This window comes from Poecilia reticulata, linkage group LG14, assembly GCF_000633615.1.
Source record: "Poecilia reticulata strain Guanapo linkage group LG14, Guppy_female_1.0+MT, whole genome shotgun sequence".
NCBI classification, from domain to species: Eukaryota; Metazoa; Chordata; class Actinopteri; order Cyprinodontiformes; family Poeciliidae; genus Poecilia; species Poecilia reticulata.
The window spans coordinates 3,774,622-3,799,875 of NC_024344.1; the positions used below are offsets into that span (position 1 = coordinate 3,774,622).

The 25,254-nt window shown below is 34.9% G+C and overlaps 3 protein-coding genes and 1 non-coding gene across 5 annotated transcripts in view; 2 read left to right on the forward strand and 2 right to left on the reverse strand.

Moving 5' to 3' along the window:
• aldh3a2b (aldehyde dehydrogenase 3 family, member A2b) overlaps positions 1 to 4,997 on the reverse strand; it is a 23,428-nt gene extending 18,431 nt beyond the window's left edge. Inside the window, exons 1-2 of one of the 2 annotated variants that reach the window (XM_008427445.2) lie at positions 4,761 to 4,997; positions 3,225 to 3,387 (exon numbers count right to left, since the gene is read on the reverse strand). In XM_008427445.2, the coding sequence (XP_008425667.1) occupies positions 3,225 to 3,386 (162 nt within the window). In that variant the 5' untranslated portion in view covers position 3,387; positions 4,761 to 4,997. The other variant, XM_008427446.2, reaches the window with a different exon arrangement.
• Positions 4,998 to 6,190: 1,193 nt separating this feature from the next.
• trnat-agu (transfer RNA threonine (anticodon AGU)) lies at positions 6,191 to 6,264 on the forward strand. Its single transcript has one exon. It is a non-coding gene; the product is annotated as a tRNA-Thr (tRNA).
• Positions 6,265 to 7,543: 1,279 nt separating this feature from the next.
• On the reverse strand, positions 7,544 to 13,643 carry vtnb (vitronectin b). The gene is made up of 8 exons (XM_008427444.2): positions 13,454 to 13,643; positions 12,332 to 12,448; positions 11,320 to 11,550; positions 10,331 to 10,470; positions 9,752 to 9,908; positions 9,311 to 9,469; positions 8,474 to 8,803; positions 7,544 to 8,352 (listed from the first exon to the last, which is right to left on the reverse strand). The coding sequence occupies exons 1-8, from the start codon at positions 13,515 to 13,517 to the stop codon at positions 8,216 to 8,218; spliced, it is 1,335 nt and encodes a 444-aa protein (XP_008425666.1). The 5' UTR covers positions 13,518 to 13,643; the 3' UTR covers positions 7,544 to 8,215.
• A 2,584-nt stretch (positions 13,644 to 16,227) lies between these two features.
• Positions 16,228 to 25,254, forward strand: part of LOC103475649 (solute carrier family 13 member 2-like) — a 25,064-nt gene continuing 16,037 nt past the window's right edge. Inside the window, exons 1-10 of the mRNA XM_017308494.1 lie at positions 16,228 to 16,520; positions 17,643 to 17,771; positions 20,138 to 20,274; positions 21,392 to 21,639; positions 21,705 to 21,870; positions 21,946 to 22,068; positions 23,059 to 23,268; positions 23,758 to 23,858; positions 24,118 to 24,233; positions 25,071 to 25,232. Of these exons, the coding sequence (XP_017163983.1) occupies positions 16,410 to 16,520; positions 17,643 to 17,771; positions 20,138 to 20,274; positions 21,392 to 21,639; positions 21,705 to 21,870; positions 21,946 to 22,068; positions 23,059 to 23,268; positions 23,758 to 23,858; positions 24,118 to 24,233; positions 25,071 to 25,232 (1,503 nt within the window). The 5' untranslated portion in view covers positions 16,228 to 16,409. The remainder of the gene's footprint in view (positions 16,521 to 17,642; positions 17,772 to 20,137; positions 20,275 to 21,391; positions 21,640 to 21,704; positions 21,871 to 21,945; positions 22,069 to 23,058; positions 23,269 to 23,757; positions 23,859 to 24,117; positions 24,234 to 25,070; positions 25,233 to 25,254) is intronic.

Sequence of the window (25,254 nt, forward strand, 5' to 3'; positions counted from 1 at the left end):
TAAAGCGCTTTATGAATTAAACGGATGTTGATTAAATAAAATTAATGTGTCAGGATCTTTATTCCCCTAAGATGACTAAAAAAGAAAGAAAAACAACTTTCTTCAGATTTATACATTTAAAGGTTTAGAAAAGAGAGTAATGATTATTGAGTTACTATTGTACACATTATTTTTCTATACACTTCCTATAAGCCAGTGGTTTCCAAACTTTTTCTGCCCACCCTTCCCCACATGGATTACAACTGGCTGTCTGGTTGAACAACGTGTGGGAAAAACCAGCGTTTGTGTTTTGTTTTTTTTTTTCATCCAGACGGCTTCCCGCGCCCCCCCTGCAATGGCACGGCGCCACCCCTAGGGGACGCGCCCCACAGAACCTCTGCTATAAGCAAACTTTATTCGCTACAGTATTCTCAACATATTTATATCTTGCTTAACTGATAGGTGTATTATTAAATCTGTTTTTATTACTTCCTGATGTAACATACATAAAAACGTGTCTGTAATATACTCTGTTATTTTATAGTAAGAATTTTAAAGGACAGATAAAACAATACTTTAGGTAACAATGTAAGTTTCATGTTGTGAACTGAATACGACACCAGAGTTAATTCAAATTTCATGTTTTCTGTCATTTGTTTGTTTTAATATAATTTGTAAAGATGTTTTATTGTTGTGAATAATGTAATGTTTGGGATGTAAAAATAGCAGCTATGTTGCTGCAGCTAAATGTGGATCCAAAATAAACCAACTTCAGTTGTTTATTTTATTTGTTATTTAATCAGTATGTATTTAATAAAAATAAGAACATTGCAAAGAGTTTTACAAATAAACGTGAAAATTTATTTTGTTACAAACGAACAAAGTTTTGTTAGTGTTAGAAGCGACCCCTGCTGGTCATTGGAGGAACTGTAAAAAAGTATTTCACATAAAATMACAAACTTCAATATTTATATTGGGATTTCATGTTTTTATATTTCATGGGATATCATAGACAAACACAAAACTAATTTTGTTGATGAACAAAATGCTTTAAAAATTGTTACCAATCCTTTAATGGATTAATCAAACCATTTATTGTTATGGTTCTGGATAAGCTAGTGTCTTGTGGATCCAAACAAAATCCCAGCTTTCTTTTTTTTTGCTAAGATATAAAGAATTTGTTGAAAATGTTTTGTGTYGAATTTTAAACCAAAAAATAAAAGAAACTGAAAAAAACAGACTATACCACAATTTTACTTCTGTCTTTGTATTTTTCCCCATTTATTGTTTTCATTAGGTTAATTGTATGTTTTCTTCTGTAAACATCATCTTACAGTGCATTTGTAGTTTTAAAAAATTGCCTTTTTCCTTTAAACATTGTGTAACTGCATCAGACTTTCCATTTCATTGATCTCTGGGGTAAATAAACAACCAAAAGCAAACACAGARGTTTCTTCTGCCAGATTTAGTCACACCAACACTGATCTAGACTTTTAATCTATATATAGAATTAGCTGTAAATATTTCCAGATAGATTTTTCTCAAAATGTTAAATTTTAAAGCTGTGGCGCCATGGAAAGATGCAGAAAGTGTCGACAGAAAGATGACGCCAAGCGTTCACTGACAGATGTTTGTTTCTCCCGTTTTCCAGCATTAAAACTTTACAGTCACAGTGAGTTTACAGTTTTATATTTGCAGATATTCTGACCCAGAATACCATCCACCCTGCCCTTTAAAAAAGCAAAATCATAACGATTTAATGCTCTTAAATGGCGTACAGCGATTAAATTAGGATTGCATGTGGACTTTGGTTGTCAGTAAAATCTGTCATTAAGTAGTTGGACTGCTGCCATTTCTCCAATATCTGAAAGGAACGAAGCTGAGAAAATACAGAACTACTGAATCTCACATGGCACAAAAACATTTCCGCTCTGTCAGATCTGCTGTTGGTCCAACTTGCACACTACATGGCAATCTAATTATCAATTTGTTTATAAATATTCCTGTTTTTATGATAGATATAAATCAGTAAGCAAGTCAGCTGCCTTACTGTCGATGAAGAAGGAGTTGGCTTTAGTCAATGATCAAACCAGTTTTCATTGTACGCGGTATCCTGTAGAATATTCACTCATATAAAAAAAASTATTTGGTTTTTAAAATGAACGCATTATAGTGATAGTGTCATAATAAAACCATATTCTTTCCATTTGATTACTGTTTTTGTGTTTTACTATACTACTATTAGTAAGAATGCAAAATAACTGCATTTTGATAACCAAAAACAAGGTTTATGTTTTTATTCCAAGATGGCAAGTCTGACAAATGTTTTAAAAACTTTAATATATATATAGCTACAAGTTGAGTAACAAGAAATAATTTTCTGTTTGTTCTATTTTGTGATGTTTGTAGCAAAACATAAAACTAAACCTGAATCTTTCAGCTGCTGAAATCTGTGAAATCTGTGTTTTGGTTCGTAGTTGTGGATTGTGTGATCTCACTTATAAAGTGCAGGAATAAGTCATTTATAAAACACACAAAAACTTATGAGGGAAATCTCTTTTTTATTATTTCACAGCTGTGAAATTTTGCATTCATATTCAGAGTCGACCATTTCTTTACTGCTTTACTRGTATTGGAAACAACACTGTATCCATAGATGTTTGCAAATAGGGGAAATAACTTGTAAAAATAAAAATAANATTCTGAGTTTAATCTCAGAATTCTGAGTTTAAAGTCAGAATTCTGAGAAAAAAAAGTCAGAATTCTGAGTTTAATCTCAGAATTCTGAGTTTAATCTCAGAAGTCTGAGATTAAAGTCAAAACTGTTTTGTTTTTTTTTCCAGTGGCCCTAATCCTCTTCCGTAAGATACAGTCCCACTGACTGTACAAAATGAGAAGGAGCTTAAGTGGAGTGTCTTGAAATGCACTTTAGAAATAAAATGTGTTACTGTTATTATTTATGTTCAGGTTGTTTTGAAAAACAACCTTAACACGCCATCCTAGCTGGTAGCAGTTAAAGTTAGCAGGACTGTGTATGTAAACAAATATAAGAGAATATGTTTTTTATTTTTTATGTACTACCTAAGGAATGTTAAATAATGTGGCATTAAAAATCTATTTCACCTCATTTTTCTCATCTTTTTGAGTTAAATTTAGACAACAATTTAGCGTGAGAGCTAGCTTCTTCTTTTCGTTACGTGTTTTTCTGTGTTTTTAGCACGTCGTATCTCACACTTGTCACTCACTTTATTGAGATCTTTCTTGATGGCATCCGAGATGTCTTTCTGCCTTTCTATGAATAAGCGCTGCAGGTTTTTCAGCTGGATGATCCGGTACTCCAGAGGTCGGGACCGGCCCGTTTCGAAGGCTTTCCTGGCCCGAGCCACCGCCTGCTGCTCTCGAGACATCCTACAACCAAAACAGGCGTCACAGTTCAGAGTTCAATTTAATTCCAACTTAATTCATAAAAAAATAACAATCTCTGAAGTGAAACTACAGAAGTAAATATTATTATTAGAACCGTAATCACACTAATTCACGTGACTTGTGTCCTAAAGAAACATGTCGCAAATGGGAACATTTGTCAAGTGCGTTAATTGTGTTTGTGGGACTGTAATTGCTGTGACACACAGTTAGACTAATAAATCGTTCTTATCGTCATTTTTTTTTATCGTTATCACAACAGTACTGCCAAGTATCGTGATAAAACTTTAAGTCCATATCGCCCAGCCCTAGTACAGGTGAATTTACCTCATTGGTCAGACTTTGTGAAATTAAAAACAGAATGAAACCTACATGCCAGAGTCTGCAGACCGGAGTTAGAAAGTTAAATGTCAAAGGTCATGACAATGGAAATAGAAAACGACTCAAACATCATAAAAAGACTGTTTGCCAAAGGTGGACAGAGTACCCCAAAAATAGTAATCAACCAAGAGTAAAACTACTTCAACATATTTTTACTTAAGTAAAAGTAAAAAACAGTCATCTAAGAAAGAAATTACTCAAGAGTACAAAAAATATTTRTTAAAAACGACACTTAAGTCCCAAGAAACTCATCAAAACATCAATCATTTAATATTGAAAAATTACACAGGATGGACCAAAAATATGCTGTTAATATATATATGCATATACTTGTTGCTGCTAAAACATGTCAATTTTTTTACTAGATTTTTTTATTACAGTGTTTTACTAGTGCATAACACTGTAATAAATATTATTATAACTTGTGTACATTAAAAGACCGAAATGCTTAACGTTAAACGTGCAGCTCTAAACATTTGCACTGTGCAACCCATCAGAACTGCTCTCGGTTCTTTAAACGTGTTCTGAAAACATTTCTATTCCGGTAAACTAAATAGACCAGAATGATGAGTGCGTGTTAAAACGCCTTTTCTTCTATCGTCCTGCTGTCATGTAGGTTGAATCGCCCTTTGTTTACAGACACAAAGAARGSGCAGTAATATGAGTGCAGCGAAGCCTCCATAACAGCAGCGGTCATACTGGGATGGTTCCCAGTTACAGGTAGAGACAGACGTTCAACATCCGGTTCACGGCTTGCAGCATAGCGGATCTGTGTCGTTTAACGTAACTTGCMGGTGCAACTTTTCCTGATCTGTTACTCCAGCAGCTCTAATCATCTTATCATTATTAGCATCTTTTCGACAAATACTGACCTACTTCCTTTAYATAAACAGGATGTTCCGCCCCGTTGCAGCTCCACTGATCTGCCWGAGAGTTGGTATAGATATAGAGAAAATCTCTAAATCTTTAACTCYTACCTTTATAATTTCWGGGAGAAATGTAAAGTCCTTCACCGCCTGGATGATTACCCGCGGGGCTGAACAATGACAACAGGCCACAGCAGCTGCCCTCCTCTCCCCGTTAGGTCCCACCCACCGTGGGCTGGACCGAGAGTCGCTGCAGCCGGACTTRGTTTACATATTTCCCCACAGCTACACAGTGAACTTCAGCATCTACCGCTTTATGTCGCAATGAGAGGTTTCCAAACTATGATGCATTTCATTTTAGAGAAGATACTAACATGATCTCTAGCGCCACCAGCAGGTCAGAACTTCACATTGTTGTGCAGTTAGAACCGCTACCTGCGGCCGCCATCATTGTTTTTCTTTACTTGCACACTTTTATAAACTATAGCTACACAATTAGAAAGTTATTGCTAATAATTACAGACTTTTGCAGCTATAAACCTTACAATTACACCATAATTACATAACATTAAAGTTTTAATTTGGTGTTATGTAATAATTAACTGGTTGCATATTTTGTTTAAAGCAAATTTAGGAAATAAATTTACCACAGCTGCCGATATTTTACCACAAATTAGAGATGTTTTTTTTTATATTTATGCAGTGTGGTATTGTAGCATGCAATTACAAAAGCAAATGTTTTGGGCATTTGAACTATTATTGTACAAATTAGCTCAATCAGATTGGATATACAAAGGAGGAAATCCCATCTCATTAATGGGGGGACCCTAAACAGGGACATTTCGTTAGCGCAATTTTGGGGGGTCAGAAAAGTTACAGTGAAATGTAACGTAAAATGTGGTTTAAAAAGTTTTTAAAGTTTTCAAAAATGACTAAGTGGCAGTGCATATCAAACGTGTGTTTTGCTCAGACCCATAGAAGTCAAACTAAAATTCAGATGTTTCGATGTTTCGATGTCTGATCTAAAAATTCATCTTTATTTTTTTCTTAAATGAAATGCAAATTTATTTCGTTCTTTGTTTCTTACGCCTTTTTATATTGATCTTGTTTAAATACAAAGGTTTCTGTCAATATTTCTTTTTTTTTTTTTTTTTGGAAGCGGGTGGGGGGGTTCCAAGATTGGGGGGTCCGGACCTCCCGCCGATCTCCCCGGGATTCATAGCCTCCGTGAACAGAAATTTTTAAACCTTGCCACAGAATTTCCATTAGATTTACATCAGGACTTTGACTGGGCCATTTTAGTACGTGAATATGTATACATAAATGTAAACACTATTATTGTAACTTCATGTTGAAACTTATTGTCCTGCAGTGTGGACATTTACTCATTTACTCTCAAAAATAATATGAATAAACTCTTAAAAGATGTACTATGCAATATTATTTAAATCATAAAGCACCAAACAAATAAAAGAATAAAACACACAAAACCTCCACGTTCCGTGTGCTTATAAAGCCATATTTGTACAAATTTGTCACCCGGCGCCGTGGCTTAGTTGGTTAAAGCGCCTGTCTAGTAAACAGGAGATCCTGGGTTCGAATCCCAGCGGTGCCTTTTATTTATTTTTCTTTATTTGCCTATTTTATTTTTCTCTATGCATTGTCATTCATCTATTTTACAAACCATCTTACCAATCCGAAGACTGTGAGAGGATAATGGAAAATAACATTTTAGTCAATCGGCAGAGTTAGGGAAACAAACGTCAACAAACGTCATGACGTACGTACGTCTACCTCGCTGCCATATTGTGGGTGGAAATTTTGTTGAAATACGAGAACAGTCTATCTGACACTTCTATTTGAAACGGTGTTAAATAAACCTATTTGAATTTGTGACATATAAAAATACAAAAATTATTCCTTTATAAAAGTAGAAATAATAATAAATAATTTATTGTACATAATGTACTCTGATATAGTGCCCTTGGTTGGTGTACTTTTTCTAATATTAAAATTACACAACAGGGAGCTAAAATAATAATACAAAAATCAAGAGTACAAAAACACCCTTAAAATTAATAATAGGATAATTTTACATTATCCTTACTAATCTGAAACTCTAGAAACAAAGAATTATCTGCAAAGAATCAACTATTAATTCAAACAAAACAAAGATGCCATTCATTCTGAAGCTGGTTTTCCAACAGGTAATACTGACTGAAAATGGGGAAGATGCCGGCAGTATAATAATAATAATAATAATAATAATAATAATAATAATATAGTATGACTAAGTTACAAGTTACAGTAGTTCATTTCAGATTCACAAATATTTTAACTATAAAAATTCAGTTTCCCAGGCAACTAGATGTCTCCATGACACGTTGAAACATTTGTTTTAAGAACTATTAGTCATGAAAATACAAATATTCACAACTAGCGTAAAACCAATCAAATCAAAGTCACGATAAACACAGAAAATACGGCATGTGTTTGTGTATATTTTTATTTCATGTGAAGAATTTTATAAATGTAATTTTGTCCACCAGAGGGCGCAACTGTTCCAAATATCTGAGATTCAAAACAAGATTCAAGATTCAAGATTCAAGAGACTTTATTGTCATTCACATCACGTGTTACATGAGGTGGAACGAAATTGGAACGAAAACACAAAGAGACATAAGATTTTTTCCCCCCAAGGATAAAGCATAAAGCAATGCACTGCAGAGGCAATATATAACTGCGTGTCAAAGATTACATATACACGTAACACTATTTTTATAAATGTATTTGAGGATTAAAACATCAAAAAGGTAAACAACATGCATCAAGCTTGCAACTTATATTGCTAAAGACAGGAATAGAACTGCCAAACATTCTAAAATGTAAAGGGATAGATCACAAATTTTGTCTTCTAACAACTGCAGCTGGAAAAAAATGTTGCACATAAATGCACACAAAAAGTGTACATAAAACCAATTTTAACAAATATGATCAAACAGAGTCTTACTGAGGCGGAAAACCAAAGAATAAAAATGGATTTCTAGGTTAATTTTAATAAGAAGCTTTAAAGAAATCCATCTAATGAGCAGGTTATTACATAGTTGATTTTCTTTGTTGTTATACTAACTTTTCATTTAAGTTGTACACTGGACATCCTGCTTTCTTTTTCAATGAAAATACCCACCATCTTCTGTCTAAATAATTACTAAATGCAAACATGAACACAGTTTAAAAGTTCTTAAAACTGATTTTGCATCAAACTCTGTGGTTGTTTTGAGACCAAAGATTTTGTCTGTTTTGGTCGAGGTGTTATCTTCAGGATTTTAGGTCCAACTAATCTGCATGTGTACTAAATAGTAACAAAAAGAGAGTTATGTAGTGTTAATCTTAACTGGTTTTCTCTGTTTACTTAAAAAAAAACCCCGAACTATCCCTTTAAAGTGAATTAAATCATGTGCAGGTTTAGCACATGCATACGAAAAAAGCAGCAGCAACAAATAAGTATGCTATTATCAGTGGGCACAGGGTGTTTATTGCATAGATGTGTCTGTGTCTTAGATGATCTATCTCTTCTCTGCCCTGGATGAATCAGTCAGGTCTTCCTCTTCACAGCCCAACCAATATTTTGCAATGGATCTTGGGTAAGGAGGGCTGACGGAGTCCACCCGTTTAGTCTGCAGAGACACTCTGTAGTACTTGTCTGTCAACATCAAGAGAAACGAAACGGACAAGCAAAGAATAAAAAAGTTACAGCAGTTGGTGCAAAAATGAAGAAGCTCATTAAAGCAGTGAGTTTTAAAACTTACTCCCTGTAATCATACCTTTCTTGAAAAAGTAGACATTTTGAACTGGGGTGCTTTTGTATTCCTGGACTGTAGCCACTTCAGCCATGTCGCTGTAATCTAGGCCAAAGTCAAACAAATCGTCATCGAGCCACAAATCATCAAACACAAAGCGACTTTGCCTTCTGCGCTGTGGGAAACGTCTCTTGCTGGGCCTCCTCCTCCGCCCTCTGCTCCTCCGCCTTGCTGGTGGAGACGATATTGTTGGCTTGGGACTAAGAGAAACCTTTCCTACCAAGGCAGCATCAACAGGGGGGCTAATGCCTTTCCAGTCCCTAAACGTGAGTTGGGGGCTGGAGTTATGAGTGTCTGAAGGAAGAGAAAGGGAGAAAATGAGTAATGTTTATAAAACATACAGTCACCTGCCACTTTATTTGATACACTTTGGTTGTACCAGGTTGGGCATTCGGTTGTCCTCAAAAGTGCATTATGTTTTTGTGGCATGGATTCAAAAAGATCTTTAAAGAATACATTTTAGCATCTCAAACCGTTTGACAACTCTCCACTGCTCCCTGATGTCAACAATTAATTTCTGCCCACACAGCAGCTGCTCACATTAAGTTTTTTTATTTCTTAAACCATCATCTGTAAAACTCAAGAGATGGTTGTTGGTACAAAACCTGATGAATCAACAAAAAGACTCAGAAACCCTTACTTTACTTCCTCATTCTGATGCTTAGTCTTCACCACATCCAGATGTCTAACTGCACTAAATCTGGCTGATTCATCAGTTGTGTTAGCAAGAAATTGAAGTGGACCTAATAAAGTGGCCAGTGAGGGTACACATAATGTAAACAAACCATATCTGGGTCTTACAGAAGCTTTCAAAGAGATCTGTGAAGAGGTTCTCTAATGGTTGCTCGCAGAACAGGTCTGTGTACCGGGTGAACAGAACCGACGGAGACGTTCTGCTCATGGAGACGCACTCTTCATGGGATGGCTGGTGCTTGAACTCGTACTGGTAATACTTATCACCTGAGAAACCAAACAGATGTTCTTTTAGCAGAATTATAATAACAACAAGTTAGTGGCTTATTTAATAAAAAAGAAGAACACTGCAAAGAGTTAAATAACTAAACATGTAGAAATCTTTTCTCTGCAAATCTTTTGCTAGTGTTAGAGGCGCCCTCTGGTGGCCATTTGAATTAATGTAAATGTAAGGCCCTTCAGCAGCACCAAGCATCTAAAGACAGGACAAAAACAAGACATTTGACCTTTTTAAATGCTGCAATTTGTTTCTCATATCTCTGCAAATACCTTTAAAAAAGTAGGCTTTCTCTTTTCCTCGGTGACTTGGTGCAGGTACAGCGAAAGCTGCATCTATATCATTTGGGATGTCTTCGAAGCCGACGGAAATGTCCCTGGGATAGTCCTCATCTAAGACATCTCCATCAAATCTCCAGTACTGGTTGCCCTTAGATACAAAATATACAGAAAAAGAAGTTATCAAACATAAAAATGTGGTTTTTATACACCACATTTTTATGTTTGATAGCTTCTTTTTATTCTTCAGACATTTCATAAGGAACCAAAGATTCCCAGGTTTGTAATGGGAATTCAGGTTACCTGCTGGGAAAATTCTGAGTAGATAATTTTTATTAATAACCATAAACAAAGACTTTGTTATGAGGGGGAAAACTTTTTAGCAAGTAATGTTTGAATTTATCATTTTTAGGAGCATAATTTAAGAAACTACATGCAGCTCATTCTTTTCCTCCACTCTTGCTGAAAAAAAATCTTCCTACTTGAACAATTAGAATGCTAAATATTATATTCAGACTGAATAATTTGGTTTAAAAATAACCTTTTAAAGCTTAAAGCTGCTGTGGTTCCCACCTTGAAGATGTACGACTTTCCTTGGCAGTTGATGCGGGTGAATGCGGCGCTGACGGGTCCTGCGATTCCCCACACCTGCTCGATGAGTTTAGGGTAACCAGGAAGAATCGACCGCTCATCCAGCTCAAAGAAATACGAACCTAGGGGCGGGGATATCAGTTATAAGAGTTTTAGATAAGATTCAAAGCAATTCTACCAAAAACTCACAAACCTTCGCACACAAATGGATTCTTGCATCTGAAGTGATCTACATTTCTTAAATCACTTCATTTTTAATACTGCTTTTATTTAAAATTTATTTTTTGTCACAATAGCATCTGATATTTTATGTATAAAAAACATTTTATACGTAAAATGTTAAAATAACTTAAAAATAAACATCAAAGTTATATCTAAAATTCAATAAACCAGAGTGATGAAGCTTTGACTTATGAATGCTGAACTCTATTTAAAACATAAAAATAAATAAAATAAACAATATAACACTAGTACTTTCTTGTAAAACAATCTGACTTTACAGTAAAGTCCCAAATCATTTACACTCCATGTGTATTTAAGAGTTATCTTTATTAGATATACAATAAACCATGAAAAAAATGTTGTAATAAAGGCAGATCAACTTTTTTCATGTTCCCATTGGTATTTCAATAATTTATCTTTTATCTTTGGCACACCTCCTTACCATCACCCTAATTTTTAACTCAAGTTTAAGCCAGGACTTGGACTAGGCCACTCCAAAACATTAATATTACTTCCTGTCAGAAAAAAACATGTTGGCAAATTTTAAAATGTATAGTGTAAACAAAAACATCTAAATTAACGTTGATGTTGTTTTATTGTGTTGGGAAAGACAATCATTTACCACCAACATGAAAAAACTTTAAATTTAAATCAACCAGATCTTGTGTGAATAATTTAATCTTATTTTTAGTTTCCTCTCTGAACCTTCAAAGAAATTAAGTAACGAAGACAGAGCAACTAGATTTTACCTCTAAATGCGTAGATCGATCCGTTCTTCAGCTGCAGGAACGCGTCAAAAGGTCGGCCGCTGCAGGGCGCTGCGTTGGGGTCGACGGTGGGCGAGGCCCCGTGGGGGGCCCTGGGTGGCGGGGTCAGAGAGGAGGGCACAGTCGGAGCCACCGTGATTAAATCTGGTGTTTGCTCTGTTGTGCTCATATTTGGATCCATTTCTGCTTCTCCAAACGTGTCCCCACGAGAAACTTAGAGAAGAAAATGTTATCATGAATAACACCAGTTGGTATAAATTCTTACTTATTCTTAAATTGTAAACTGTGGTCCGCGGGCGCCCTCTAGTAGTCCGCGAGGTACTGCACGTAAACAACCGTTTATTTGACGTTACGTTAGCTCAAAGTGCGACGCTACAGTTAGCTTACCAAAGCATTGTGTTTATAAATAATAATGGATAAATGGCTTAAGACCGGGTCACTAAAAAGAAAGCCTGAATATGTCGGTGGAAAGTTTCTCAGGAACTTTTGTTTTTGAATATTATAACGATACGTAGCATGCAGCAGGGACGCAGATCTAGCTACGGCTGTACTGAATGCAATATGGCGGTGACTAACTGCATCTTAACACCTAAAATAAAATAATGTGATGGGCTATCTACTGGCTGAAAGAAAATGTCTGTAACCCAACACAAGTCTATGTTTCTTTTACTATTATTCTAAATTACAGATAACTCTAAAACGTTATTAGCAAAGAAATTTTGATTTCCTCCATGTGTTACTCAAAATGACTTGTTCATGGTTTTATTGTGACCACATTTACAAAACAGCGCCACCCTTCACTTCAGGCGGAACAAAGAATGAGTTAAGGAACTATTCTTTTAATTTCAAGTTGTATGTGTTAAGTTGTGTTATTGCGAGGGCAATTTTAAGTTAGGTGGTCTGTGAGTGTTTGTTAGATGGGGTAAGTGGTCCTCGGCCTGAAAAAGTTAGAGAAACACTGAAAATAGACAGAAGATTTGAGCAGCGCACTCACCCTTTTTGGGGCAGAGGGTGTAAAAGTCCTCACAGCAGCTCCCATAATACACACACATAGAGTCACACTGGCATTTGTTCCGTGAGCTGAAGGAGCCACAGCGACCCACGCAAGACTCTGTTGGAGTGCAATTTGTTTATTTCAGGCACGAAGTGTTTATTTTTTGATTAGAGTTCAGCTTAGGGTAAAAGTGTCTTCTCAAACAGTGACGGTTTTCAAATACGAAAGCATTACTTTTACACACTTTAATCTATTGTATGATTAATTTCATTGTGGTTTATTAAAACCGACTGTTAGTAGTTTTTGATTTGAATAACACCAATTGGTTTAAATGACTAATTGACAAAATGTGATGGGTTTTTTTACCGGTTTCTCAAATTCTGGAATTGTTCAGACTTTTTATTTTTCCATTTTTAAGATGTAAAGCACTTTGAACTGCCTTGTTGCTGAAATCTGCTACACAAATAAGCTTGATTGAAACTTGATTGATTAATTAGTAAATCATTTATTGCTGTGGTAGTTTCTAAACTTTTGGACCTCCTCCACCAAAAAAAAAAAAAAAAGTTGAATGTGAGGAGCTATATAGACAGAAACATTTGAAGTTACCTGTTGCATTTTTTAACCAAAAAGAAGAAAATAGTCCTGAGAAATACAGATTATAAACACTTTTTTCTGTTTTCTTTTCCCTTTTATTTCCATTATTTTTCTTTTCCTTTGTTTTGTTGTTTCTTTGTTTCTTTCTTTGTTTTTTCCTTTCTTCTTTTCTCCCTTCCTTTCTTTCTTCCTTTCTTTCGTTCTTTTTTTTCATATTGCGCCAATTCACAACAAATGCTGTCTCAAGGCACTTTAAAATATAATTTAAATTCAATCCCACATACATTCCAGTTGATCCTAGTTCTCAAGCAGTACAGTATGCTCAATTAATTATTCAATGTATTATGTTTATTATATATTTTCTTCTATAAACAAACAGTAATAATAATGAGTTTAAAAGCAATCACTACTGAAAGTACACCAAACCTAAGTGGAACAGAACTATACATTTTTAAGTAATCTATATTGGTAAAACTGCAATAACTTGGTTATTTTAACCTAATACCAAACATCTTCAGTCAGTCTTACCTTCTGCTCCAAACGCCGTGTCCAGCAGGAGCGCCAGGCCCAGCAGAACCACTGCTGGTTTCATGGTCACTCACACCAAACAAACTCCTAAGTTATAACCAAACAGCTGTAGAAATTCTTTAATTTCTTCAAATAACAGCAAATGAACTGAGTGACGAGTCTGAGCTGAGTGCCCCACTCTGTGATTCGGATCAATAGATATTTTTTCAGAAGCTACCGACCCCGAGGCGTCTGCCGTCCTGATTGGTCGACGCTGAGCTGTGACGATCATTAAGCTGAAACCGGTGACCTCTGTCCTGTCCATGCATCGCACTAACATTAATGTCTATTTAGACTAATGAGAAACATACGTGACATGTGTGGGTTATGCATGTTCAGTGCATCTGTAGTTTGAAAAGAGGGAAACAATATTTCTTTCAACATTGTGTAACTGATGCAGACTTTCCATTCTATTGATCTCTAAATAAACAACCAAAAACAAACACAGAGGTTTCTTCTGCCACATTTAGCCACACTACTGATGCTCTAGCATTTAAAAACGAATCTACATATAGTTTCACCTGTAAGATTTTAAATCAATGCAGTTTTTATAGTTGAATGTTAAATTAATATTAGCTTTTCTGGCAGGTATTTTTGCTTAAAGCACAACGGAGAGATGCAGAAAAAGTTTACAGAAAGACGACAGGTATTTATTACTCATTATATGATTACCAGCATCAAAACGTTACTGGTAATCTTACAATTACCAGCAAAGACAGTGAGTTGGAATTTAAAATGTGTATTTTATAAAATATAAAAATATTCTTAAATATTTTGAAAATATAGATATATTTATATTTTTAAAAAGGAAAGTCGCTTTTAGGAATAACTTTAAGAAATAACTATAATAAAGTTTGGGTTTAAAAAATGTAAAAATATTTTTAGATTATTAAAATGTAAAAACATTTATATTTTTATATTTAACTTTTCAAAATATAAATATTTATAAATATTTTTATATTTTAAAATATGATACAATTAAAAAATAGTACATTCTATTAAAATATTAATATTTTTATATTTTGCAAAATATAAAAATATTTAAAAAAAATGTTAAACCCCAAATTTTTTACATAAAAAAAAAATTTAACTTACGTTTTTTAAAACCCAAAGAGACTTTCCTTTTTTAACGACAGACTGACTTTATTTGGAAAAGGAAAGTCAGAACAATTTAATGCCTTTAAATGACATACAGAAGAAAAAAAAAACTAATTCTGAGGATAGATTGGGACAGATTAAGATTGCATCTGGACTTTGGTTGTCACATGATAAAATATTAAAATGTTAAGTGAAAACACACCCTTCAAAGCTTGATAACTTATTTTATTGATAAAAACATTTCACCTCATGGCTGATATGTTTGGAAAGAGAGATTCTGTTTTAAACTAAGAGAAAAAGTAAAACAAATAAGTGAAAATCAGAAAGAAGCTTCAAAACAACAGAATGAAAGTAGATGCTGAAATGATGTGACCAATAAACTAGGTCATGTATAAAAAAGCTTTTATTAGAGATTTGTTGATGCCGTGGTGCATTTATTTATTTTCACCTGATCCTGCATTATGCAAAATGACTTTAACCCAAATCATTTTACTGACACTATAAGAAGTGTATAAGATTTGATTGCTAATCACAGTTCTAGCATACTGTGGTAACTACTTTGTAAAGTACAGAAACTTTCCTTTTATTCTGTTTTAAAGTGTCAATCAATTCAGAATCAAAACTGTAAAGAGTTGGTCACTTTGGCCTTAATGTTTATAAACTAAACATGCAAACATGCTGGTTTAAAAGCAGCTTGAGTGACACCAAAGTGCAGCAGAACAAAGCAGTAATAATAATAAAACAAAGTAATAAAATCATCCAGTAAAACAATAAAAGCACAGATAATTCATGTTGTAAGGTTTTACTTTACCTGAATGCCAGAGAGTAAAAGTGAGTAGAAGCACATTAAAGTTTTAAAAACTTTGAGCTGATCTGATATGAAGAATTAAGTAAAAGTATGATCAGCTCCAAGCTTTAACAGTAAAATCTTTTTTTAAAAGCTGATCTATACCCCTGCATGCCAAGTTACAGGGACATATGCATGTTGTAGCTAAAGCATGAATATTTATTTTTCAAATCTCTAAAATAAAAGTAGGAGATAAACTACCGTATTTAAAAAAAGCCTCACTGATTTTCCTGGTTTTAAAAAAGTGGTTCAGACTCAGATAGTGGAAATGTGAGTCCATCCTTGCTCTGACTTCATGCAAGCAGTATAATAAGGACTTTAAAAAGTCGTTATTATCGTTTTTTTATCTTCGTAGGCTTGTAAATCTGAACAATTGATTGGAATATTAAAATTTCTAAAAATAGGAAATAGGCTGCAGAGGCAGCATGTACACTAAAAGCAGGACAGAACCCAGAACAGAGCCTTGGGGAACTCCATCTGCTAGAGGAATGATCCACTTATATATGTACAGTATGTATATATATATATCTATGTATATATAACGTCTTCACAAACGTGAACTTGTGCAGACGTTAAATTGCTCCACTGTAACTGACCTTTGGTTACCTGTGATGGCGCTGGACTCCTTCACCTGATAAACCTGACTCCATCATTGGCTCCATCTGTCTGCTCCGCCCCCTTCCTGCACAGCTGCCTCCCTCTTTACCAGCAGCTTCATCTCCCTCCCTGTCCAGGATTGTGGACAATTTGTTGTTGAGTTAATGTTTGATGCTCTAACTTGGACATAGAGAGTAACTTGCATTCATTTTAGTGTTTATTTTTATTTTTTTTTTACCAAAGCAGCTTTCTCCACATCTCCACTATTGGATCTTGGTTGACGTTTTTCCACCTGTCCGGCCTCTTCTTCCTCCTCCTCTTCCTCACACACCACCAGTGTGTGTGGATCTGGTTTGTTAGAGTTTTAAGATCATCATGGGCAGCATGTTTGATGTGTTAAAGTGGATGTGGTTCCACAGGAACTACATCATCATCGTCGTCACGCCTCTCGCCTTTCTTCCTCTGCCTCTGGTCGTTCCCACCCCGGTGAGTGAGAACGAGCTTCACTGTTGAAATCAGAGTAATTTTTGTTTTTTCTCACTCTGTGTTCCCGTTTATCTGACTGTGTTCTTACTCAAAGCGTTGATGTCAGACGTCCAGGTGATGACAACATGTCTAAACTGAGAGGAGAACAAATAGTGGTCAGCTGAAAATTAGTCATGTTTGGTCAATCTGTGAACTTGTCATCCAATCTGATGTTTGTATTCCTCCAGAAATCACACCAAATGGAATAGAAAATGTTGTGAATTGCACAGCTAAAATATTTAAAGACATCATTATTTGGTGTTTTGTACCAACTTTACATGCATAGATTGACTCTTCATGTGGATTTCCTTGGTTTAATGTGGAGTGAAAACCTTGTGAAATAAATTTCTTAGAGATTATAGAAGAAACGTAGAAAGTTTAAACAAATGTCTGTACAGCATGTAAGAGTGATTACTTAAAAATATCAAATAATTAGGTTTTGTGAATATCAAAACAAGTTTGTTAAATGTTTCGTATCAATAAAAGACCAAAAAAATATGATTGGTTGGAATTATTTTAAAATAAAAGTTGAATTGCTTGTTAAATCGATCCACACAGTTTGCATCTTTCTTTTCACTTTACCAATATTTGGAAGGACTGAGAAAGGTAAACAAAGTTAATTAGTATTAAAACAATATAAAATGTTTTAGCGTTTTTGTAATTTACAATTATATTTCACATTAATAAGTGTCCTAAATACTTTCATTACTGAAATCACAAGAATTTGTTTTTCCTAAGTAGAACATTGAACCATTAAAATTTGAACATCAAATTATATGCTGTAATTTGTCCAGATGAGTTTGATTGGACATTAGACATCAGATCTTTATATTAACCTAAAATATTTATTTTTTATGAGCATAAATGCTAAATTTCTATGCATAAAAGTCAACCAAAAGCCTTGTAATGAACATAATGTTGATTTGATGACCACTGCCATGTTTGAACCATCAGTTTTATCCAGTATTATAAAAACTAAATCTCCTCTACCGGCTTTGATTTAGCTTAAATAAATTAAAATAAGATAGTAAACAATGTGTAAGCATATTTTAAGCTAAGCTGTGTTTATATTTGTGTTTGCAGGAAGCAAAGTGTGGCTATGTGATCATCCTGATGACTCTGTATTGGTGCACGGAGTGCATGCCTCTGGTTGTGACCGCTCTTCTTCCCGCCATCCTGTTCCCAACGATGGGCATCATGAAGGCCTCAGATGTAAAGTTTGCACCTCACTTGTTACTATCGCTGTCTTTTTTTATTTTAAAGTGGTTATGTTACTTGATCTGTGTGTAAAATTAACTAAATATGTGAACATGTTCCAAAGGAAAAATGTATCCTCTTAAAAGAGCTTTATAATTTTTTAAAAAACAAGAAAACATGCATACATAGCCAAGAACAAAATAATTAGCTTACTACTACTTTTCTGTTTGAAAAGACGTAGCAAGACGTGAACACTTATTAAATCCTAACTGGTTTAATGAAATATCTTACTTACAGACTCAATAATTACCAAGAAAGTGTAATTAAAACCATGTTATAATAAATTATATTACATAAACAAAATGATAGCAAACTGATTCACATAACAAGGAATCTATAATCTATGATCAATAATAATAATAATAATAATAATAATAATAATAATAATAATAATAATAATAATAATAATAATAATAATAATAGTAGTAATTATTATTAGTAGAAAGCTAATTATTTTGTTCTTGGCTATGTATGCATGTTTTCTTTGTTTTAAAAAAATTATAAAGTTTCCTATCATTTTGTTTAATAATAATAATAATAAGTATAATAATAATAATAATTATTATTATTATTATTAAACAACTGGACATGTGGCATCAGAATAATAACCAACTGCTTGCCAATGTACACTGTATAATTTTGTCATCATCTGTGTTGTAGAACAACAAAACATAAATAAAATGATAATAAACAATAGTAATCTAATAATGTTAATAGTAACACAGAGGAAAGGATGGGGAAAAAGTTATATTCGTGTTTATTCCCTTCTTCAATGTACGTTGTGAGTAAAATAGTTTAATATTTATTTTTAAGCTGGTTGATGTTTGGACATTGTTGTAGTTCCATACAGGAATGCAACATCTTTTCATAGTTGTTTAAATACTTAATATTTTGAAATTCTGTTTCCTTCAATTTTCCTCTGTATGCATTGCTGTTCATGTAAGTTTGTTTTATAAATCATCAGCAAGACTTTTCTATTGATTATCTGTCCCACCCTAGTTTACAGTAGATCAAACTCAAGGCCAAATCTGGCCCACTGTAACGTATTATGTGGCCCTGTAGACTCCAAATTACAACAGTAAGTCCCTTCAGTTTTTAACAAATCCGCAAAATTCACACAGAATTAACAGATCCCCACATTTCTTTCTGATTTTACTGCAGGTTTTCTCAGAATTGGCCAAAAATGTGACTGAAAATCCATGACCAATACAGCGATTAATTAAAAGTCACATTCAACATTATACATTAGCGCAAATATTGTCAAAATTCTTTACAAATATTTCTAAATTAACACCACAAAATCTGCAAATTTGAATGCAAAAAAAAAAAAAGAACACAAAAACAATCAAAATCCTGGATGGGCTGATCAGTGTGAAAAGATGTTCAACATTATTTAATTCTAAGAAAATTCTAAGAAGCAGTTATTTATTGATATTTTAACAGTTTAATGGGTTTTATCAGTACATTCTGACACAACCGACCCTTTAAGAGCATTCAGATTTTTGAAATGGCCCAAAATGAAAATAAGTTTAGACTATTGCTCTGAAATGCCTTAAGTTTTGCTTCATTTATTCAGGATGCAAAACATGGAGCCTTAACATACTATAAATTTCCATGGGATTTTATGTAAATAGATGTGTAAAGGTTCTTATGTTGTACATACATACAGCTCTGTTGAGAAAGCGTCAGCTGTAGAAAATGATAAGAGATAAGAAGTATCAGTTATAAAACACAGTGATGAAAGGTTGTTCAGTTTGCTGTTTAGTACCAACAGTAAAGATAAGATCCTGAATTAACTCTTGGAATAAAGGAACTGAGATACACTGTAAAAACTACACAATAAGCTTGAATCAGATGTGTCCAAACTTTTTGCAGAGTTTTATTTTTTTAGCTATTTCAGCTAAAAATACAAAATAATTTTATTATTAATTATTTTCTTTTTATCTCCTAAGGAAAAAATTAGCACGTATATTAATTAAAATGTCTAAAAAAAGGTTCTCAAAGTCACACAGTTTCTTAACTGGTTTCAATTTTAATTGAAAAATCAGGACAGTGTTTGAAAACCGTTAACTGTTTTTAATTATTGGGCCAGTTTTGGGGTAAAAGTCATTGGAGAAACATTGGTTTTATCCCTACAATTTTCTATTTAAGATCTAAATTTGTCATCGAACATTTAATACAAAAGTCTCCGTCTGCACCAGCACCGTTTAAATCATTCCTAAATTGCAAATGGGCGCCGTATCTCACTTTGGACCATTTACGTGAGCTGCAGCCAGTTTCCTTCAACGTTATGAATAAATATTCTTGGGATTTCTTTTCAGGTCAGTGTTGAGTACTTGAAGGACTCCAGCATGCTGGGTGTGGGCGGCTTCTTGGTGGCCATCGCAGTGGAAAACTGGAACCTCCATAAACGCATCGCTCTCCGGGTTCTTCTCCTGGTCGGTGTGCGTCCAGCCCTGTAAGAGGATAAAACTTGTAATGCCATTCAAATGGTAATTTGTTTCAGTAATTCAATGCAAAAAGTAAAAGTCGTGTACTTTTATTTATATAAATGATTAATTTACTACAACATATCATAGCTTTAATTTGGATGATTATGCCTTAGTTTGCACTATGACTAATAAATAGAAATTTTAAATACGCAAATGTAATATTAACTGCACTGCAAAAACACAAAATCTTACCAAGTATTTTTGCTCCAGTTTCTACAGGAAATGTTTAATGCACTTAAAATAAGACAAAACTGATTAATAAGTGACTTTTCATCAAGATATAGGGCTTGTTTAGAGTCAATACTTTCTTAATATTGATGAAAAAATATGCGTTCCATTTGCAGATTATTTAACTTATAAAATGAGGAAAATGTCTTGTTATAATTTAAGTAATCTGTCAGTGGATCTAGTATTAAACCAAATACTGATAAAGATGCTGTCATGGTTTGTGTGAGTTTGTTTTTGGACCCAGAGGCAGCTTGTAGGAGAATAATGTATTTTTTAAAAAAGGATGAAAAACATAGAAAAAAAACTCCCAGGGAGCACAAGGAGCCAGAGCAGAACAAAAACCACAAGTCCAAGAAAAATGTCATCAGGAAATAAACAGAGAACATAACAGAGCAAAAGGGTTTAAATACTGTGAGGATGAATGGTGGAACAAAATACCTGGGCTGATGAGACAATAGGTTTCAGGTGAGAGGAGAGAGAGAGAAAATGGCACACGGGGCGAGGGAGAACTAGGAAATGAATCAAATACTAAAAAATAACTAAGAAACACGATTAAACTAGAGTAACAGGGAATAACTAGGGATGAGAAATAAACATGAATAGAAACACCAAGAAAGACCAAACTAAAGTGAAACAGAAAGAAAGAGACTCAAACCAACCCAGGACATGACAGGAGTTTACATATTCATTTATTCATCAGTTTCAACTGAATTACTGAAATAAATTAAAACCCAAAGAATCGTTATGTCGACATGCTCCTAAACTATTTCTCTGTTTTAATTAAGTAGAAAATAAAACACCCAAAATATTCAGTAATCTCAAGGTGGGTCTTGTTTCTTTCCTGCACTCTTAAAGGCTGATGACGGGATTCATGATTGTGTCGGCCTTCCTGTCCATGTGGATCAGCAACACGGCCACCACAGCCATGATGCTGCCCATCTCTCAGGCTGTGCTGCAGCAGCTGCAGGCGACAGAGACACGGGCAGAAGAACGAGACCTCCAGAACGCAGCAGAAGATAACCCTGGGTTTGAGATGGAGAGCAGAAAAATAAAGGAGGGAGTCCCAGATGAAAAGAATACAGACACAAAGGAAAATGGCATAGGTGCGTAAAATCTAAGTGGTTTGAAATGATTCTTTAAATATCCTTCTCACTTTGTGGAAATTCAGTTCTGCCTCCAGTGACTCCAGAGCCCAGGAGGAAAGCCATTGAGGAAAAGTACAGCCTCCTGACTAAGGGGATGAGCCTGAGTGTGTGTTATTCTGCGAGCATTGGTGGCACTGCCACCCTGACAGGCACTGCCCCCAACCTCATCCTCAAGGGCCAAATAGACAAGTGAGACATCACTTCAGTTAAATATGTTCAAATCAGCTTCTCCTGCTCTTCTAATGGCTCATTTTTCACCCAAAGGCTCTTCCCTGGAAATGGAAACGTGATCAACTTTGCCAGCTGGTTTGGCTTTGCTTTTCCCAACATGGTGCTCATGCTGGCAATCTCCTGGCTCTGGCTTCACTTCATGTTTCTTGGCTTCAAGTAAGACAGACAACCAGCGTTTGAAAAATGAAAACTGAACTCAGGAAAAACGCAACAGCAATTGAAAATAATGAGAATAAAAAACTTGGACTCTGAGTCTGTGGGAGGGATTGATCCTTTAGTGGTGGTTGAATTGGCCTCATTTAATGTCCAGGTGAGTTAATCAGTCAGACTGAGATGCCCTGCAGTCAACTAGGATTCCCAGATAACATTTGCAGTCATTCTTCGCAACTTTCTCTAGACTCTGAACCGGGTGTTATTTACCTGTGGTAAGGCTTAGTTAGAAGAAACGACATTCAAACCCCAGTCAGATCAAATGTTCTGGAAAATTGTCTCCACAGAAGGTAGACTGGAGTCAGAGGTGGGCAGAGTACCAAACATTTATACTCAAGTAAGAGCAGCACTACTTCAACATATGCTTTCTGAAGCAAAAGTAAAAAGTAGCCGTCCAAGAAATTATTCAGGTAAGAGTAAAAAGTATTTAGTGAAAAGTCTACTGAAGTACTGATCAAATTATCGGTCATTTAATATTTAAAAATTACATCATCAGACTAAACAAAAACATAAAGTTTAATGGAAATATTGGTATTTTAAGGACCAAAATGACAAAAAAACAAAATCAGGCAAAAGAAATTTTGTCCAAATCAGTTTCTTTCAATAAAAAACTTATGAAACTTTAACAAAAACTGCAGGTGTGTGTCTTGTGTCTGGTCAATTTTTGGTTATTTTTAGTTTTGTTTTTCATTCAGTGGGTAGAGAATCCAGAAATTTTACTCAAGTAAAAGTAAAAAGCATAGTAAAAATAGTCCTGAAAGTAAAAAAGAGTTACATAAGTAAATGTAATTACTACCCAGCTGACTGCAGTCCAGTCTTATTTTCCTCCTAGTGTGTAGATGGCTTCTCATGAACATCTTAAAATCTAGCATGCTATCTGCTATCTAAATGCTATCTGTGTGGCTCTGATCTTTCTGCTTGTTTTTATTCACTCAGCCTGAAGAAGTCTTTTGGTTGTGGCGTGAAAAGTGACAGAGATAAAGAGGCGTATGCAGTGATGAGAGAGGAGTACAAGAAGCTGGGCGGCATGAAGTTTGCTGAAGGAGCAGTACTCACCATCTTCATTTTGCTTGTGCTCCTGTGGTTCACCAGAGAGCCAGGCTTCATACCTGGCTGGGCCACAGTTCTCTTCAACAAGGAGGATTCGTGAGTCACATGGTTTCCCTTTGTGTTGCACTTTTATGATTTTAATTGAATATTTCAGTGTTGACTTCAGTGGTTTAGTGGAATTCCCTGGAGTTTATGCAATAAATATTTTTGAATAGATGTTTTTCTTGCAGTAGTGAGTAGTTAGTTTGGAGAATCAGGCGATAATCTTAACGTATGATCAAATAATAAACTCAGCTCAGGTTGGTTCTGTTTCAAAACCATAACACCACATGCTCTGATATTGTTGCACATTTTCTCTTGACTTTAAATACCTTAATGCTGAACAGATTTCTTTCTACATATTTCACATGTCAGATTTTTAAAACATAAAATACCAGCTGATACACAAAGGCTGCAGTTTCAGGCCTTTGGTTGAGTTGTGGTGGGTTTTGGTTATGAATAAAATGGTCAAATAATCCTGACATCCTGATAAATTATTGAAATAAATATTTTAGATGATACTTAAAAGTTTCATTGTTTCCTTAGGTTTGTGTCAGATGGAACAGTGGCCATCTTTATGTCAATGCTCTTCTTCGTCATCCCGTCTCAGCTGCCCTCATGTGGCAACTATGGTTTCACAGAGGCAGGTGAGAGTTTACCTGGACCTTCACCTTTATTTCTCGTAAGCCTAGGTAGTGTTTCTTAAACTTTTTATTAGCCGTGATAAGAGTTCAAAATGCGAACTCTAACTGGTAAGCTAACTGCAGTTAGCTTACCAGAGGATTATGTTTAAAATTAATGATAGATAAATGGCTTAAGACTGGGTCACTAAAAGTTTCTCAGGGTGAGTAGCAGAACTTTTGTTTTTGAACTCCATGTCGACTTGCTCATGGTTTTATGTTTCAGGTAAGAGCATTAAGGCACCTCGAACTCTGCTGAGCTGGCAGGTGGTGCATGAGAAGATGCCCTGGAGCATCATCCTGCTGCTGGGAGGAGGATTCGCTCTGGCTACCGGCAGTGAGGTGAGAAGATTTTAAATTACGGTAATGAAACGTTCTGCTGTTTTACCAAGTCAGTGCTGGAATATGTAGATATTTTTGACTGGGTCTGAGCTTCCTCTGGCACAGGTGTGTCAAACTCATTTTCATTTTGGGCCAAATCAAGATCATGAATGCTCTTAAAGGGCCAGTTGTGCCAGAATATATTGATAAAACCCTTGAACAGCCAGCTAAAATATTAATAAATTCTTACAATTAAATTCCTGACATTAATTAATTAATGTCCCTGATTAATGGAGGGACAGTAATCAGACTCTCCATTATTTTGTGTTTGTTTTTGTGATTATCTGAAATAAAAATCAAAGTGTTTGTGGTACTAAATTAGAAACATTTGCAATATTTGCACTTATGTATGACATCAATTAAAGCCGAGGCAGCTGTTTAATACAAGTGAGAAAAACTCTATGTTTTAGCCAATAATTTGCAATAAACTCCCAATTACGCACTAGTGCAACAAAGATTATTTGATTTTGCGTGAATTTTCACAAAACTTTCTCAAGAAATTATAGGGAAAAATGGATCAACTGCTTTGATTTGATTGATAAAATAATTTAAACACACTGTTATCTTGGCGGTTCTATTTATTTGGCCACATAAAAACACTACAGCGGGCCAGATTTGGCCCCCAGGCCTTGAATTTGACACATGTGCTCCAGCTCCATCTCCTCAGAAAGGGATCTTTAGCTATAATGGAAATTTCTTAAACTGATGTAGATTAATTTGTTTAGAATCAGGTGGTCTTCGGTCAGATGAGCTTTTCCTTCACCTGCTTTACGTTTCGCTTTACGTTTATCTTTGCAGGTTTCAGGTTTGTCTAAATGGCTTGGAGATAGTCTGGCTCCCCTGCAGAAAATCCCTCCGTTTGCCATCTCCATTCTGCTCAGTCTGCTGGTGGCAACATTCACCGAATGCTCCAGCAACACAGCAACCACCACCCTGTTCCTGCCCATTCTTGCTTCAATGGTAAACTGAGGGAAACATACTG

Coding starts and splice junctions, on each gene's coding strand:
- vtnb (XM_008427444.2), bottom strand. CDS start 13,517: ATGAAACCAGCAGTGGTTCTGCTGGGCCTGGCGCTCCTGCTGGACACG. Junction 11,551..12,331: donor CACCCTCTGCCCCAAAAAGG/GTGAGTGCGCTG, acceptor TTCTTCTCTAAG/TTTCTCGTGGGGACACGTTT. Junction 8,353..8,473: donor TGTCTACTTTTTCAAGAAAG/GTATGATTACAG, acceptor TGATGTTGACAG/ACAAGTACTACAGAGTGTCT.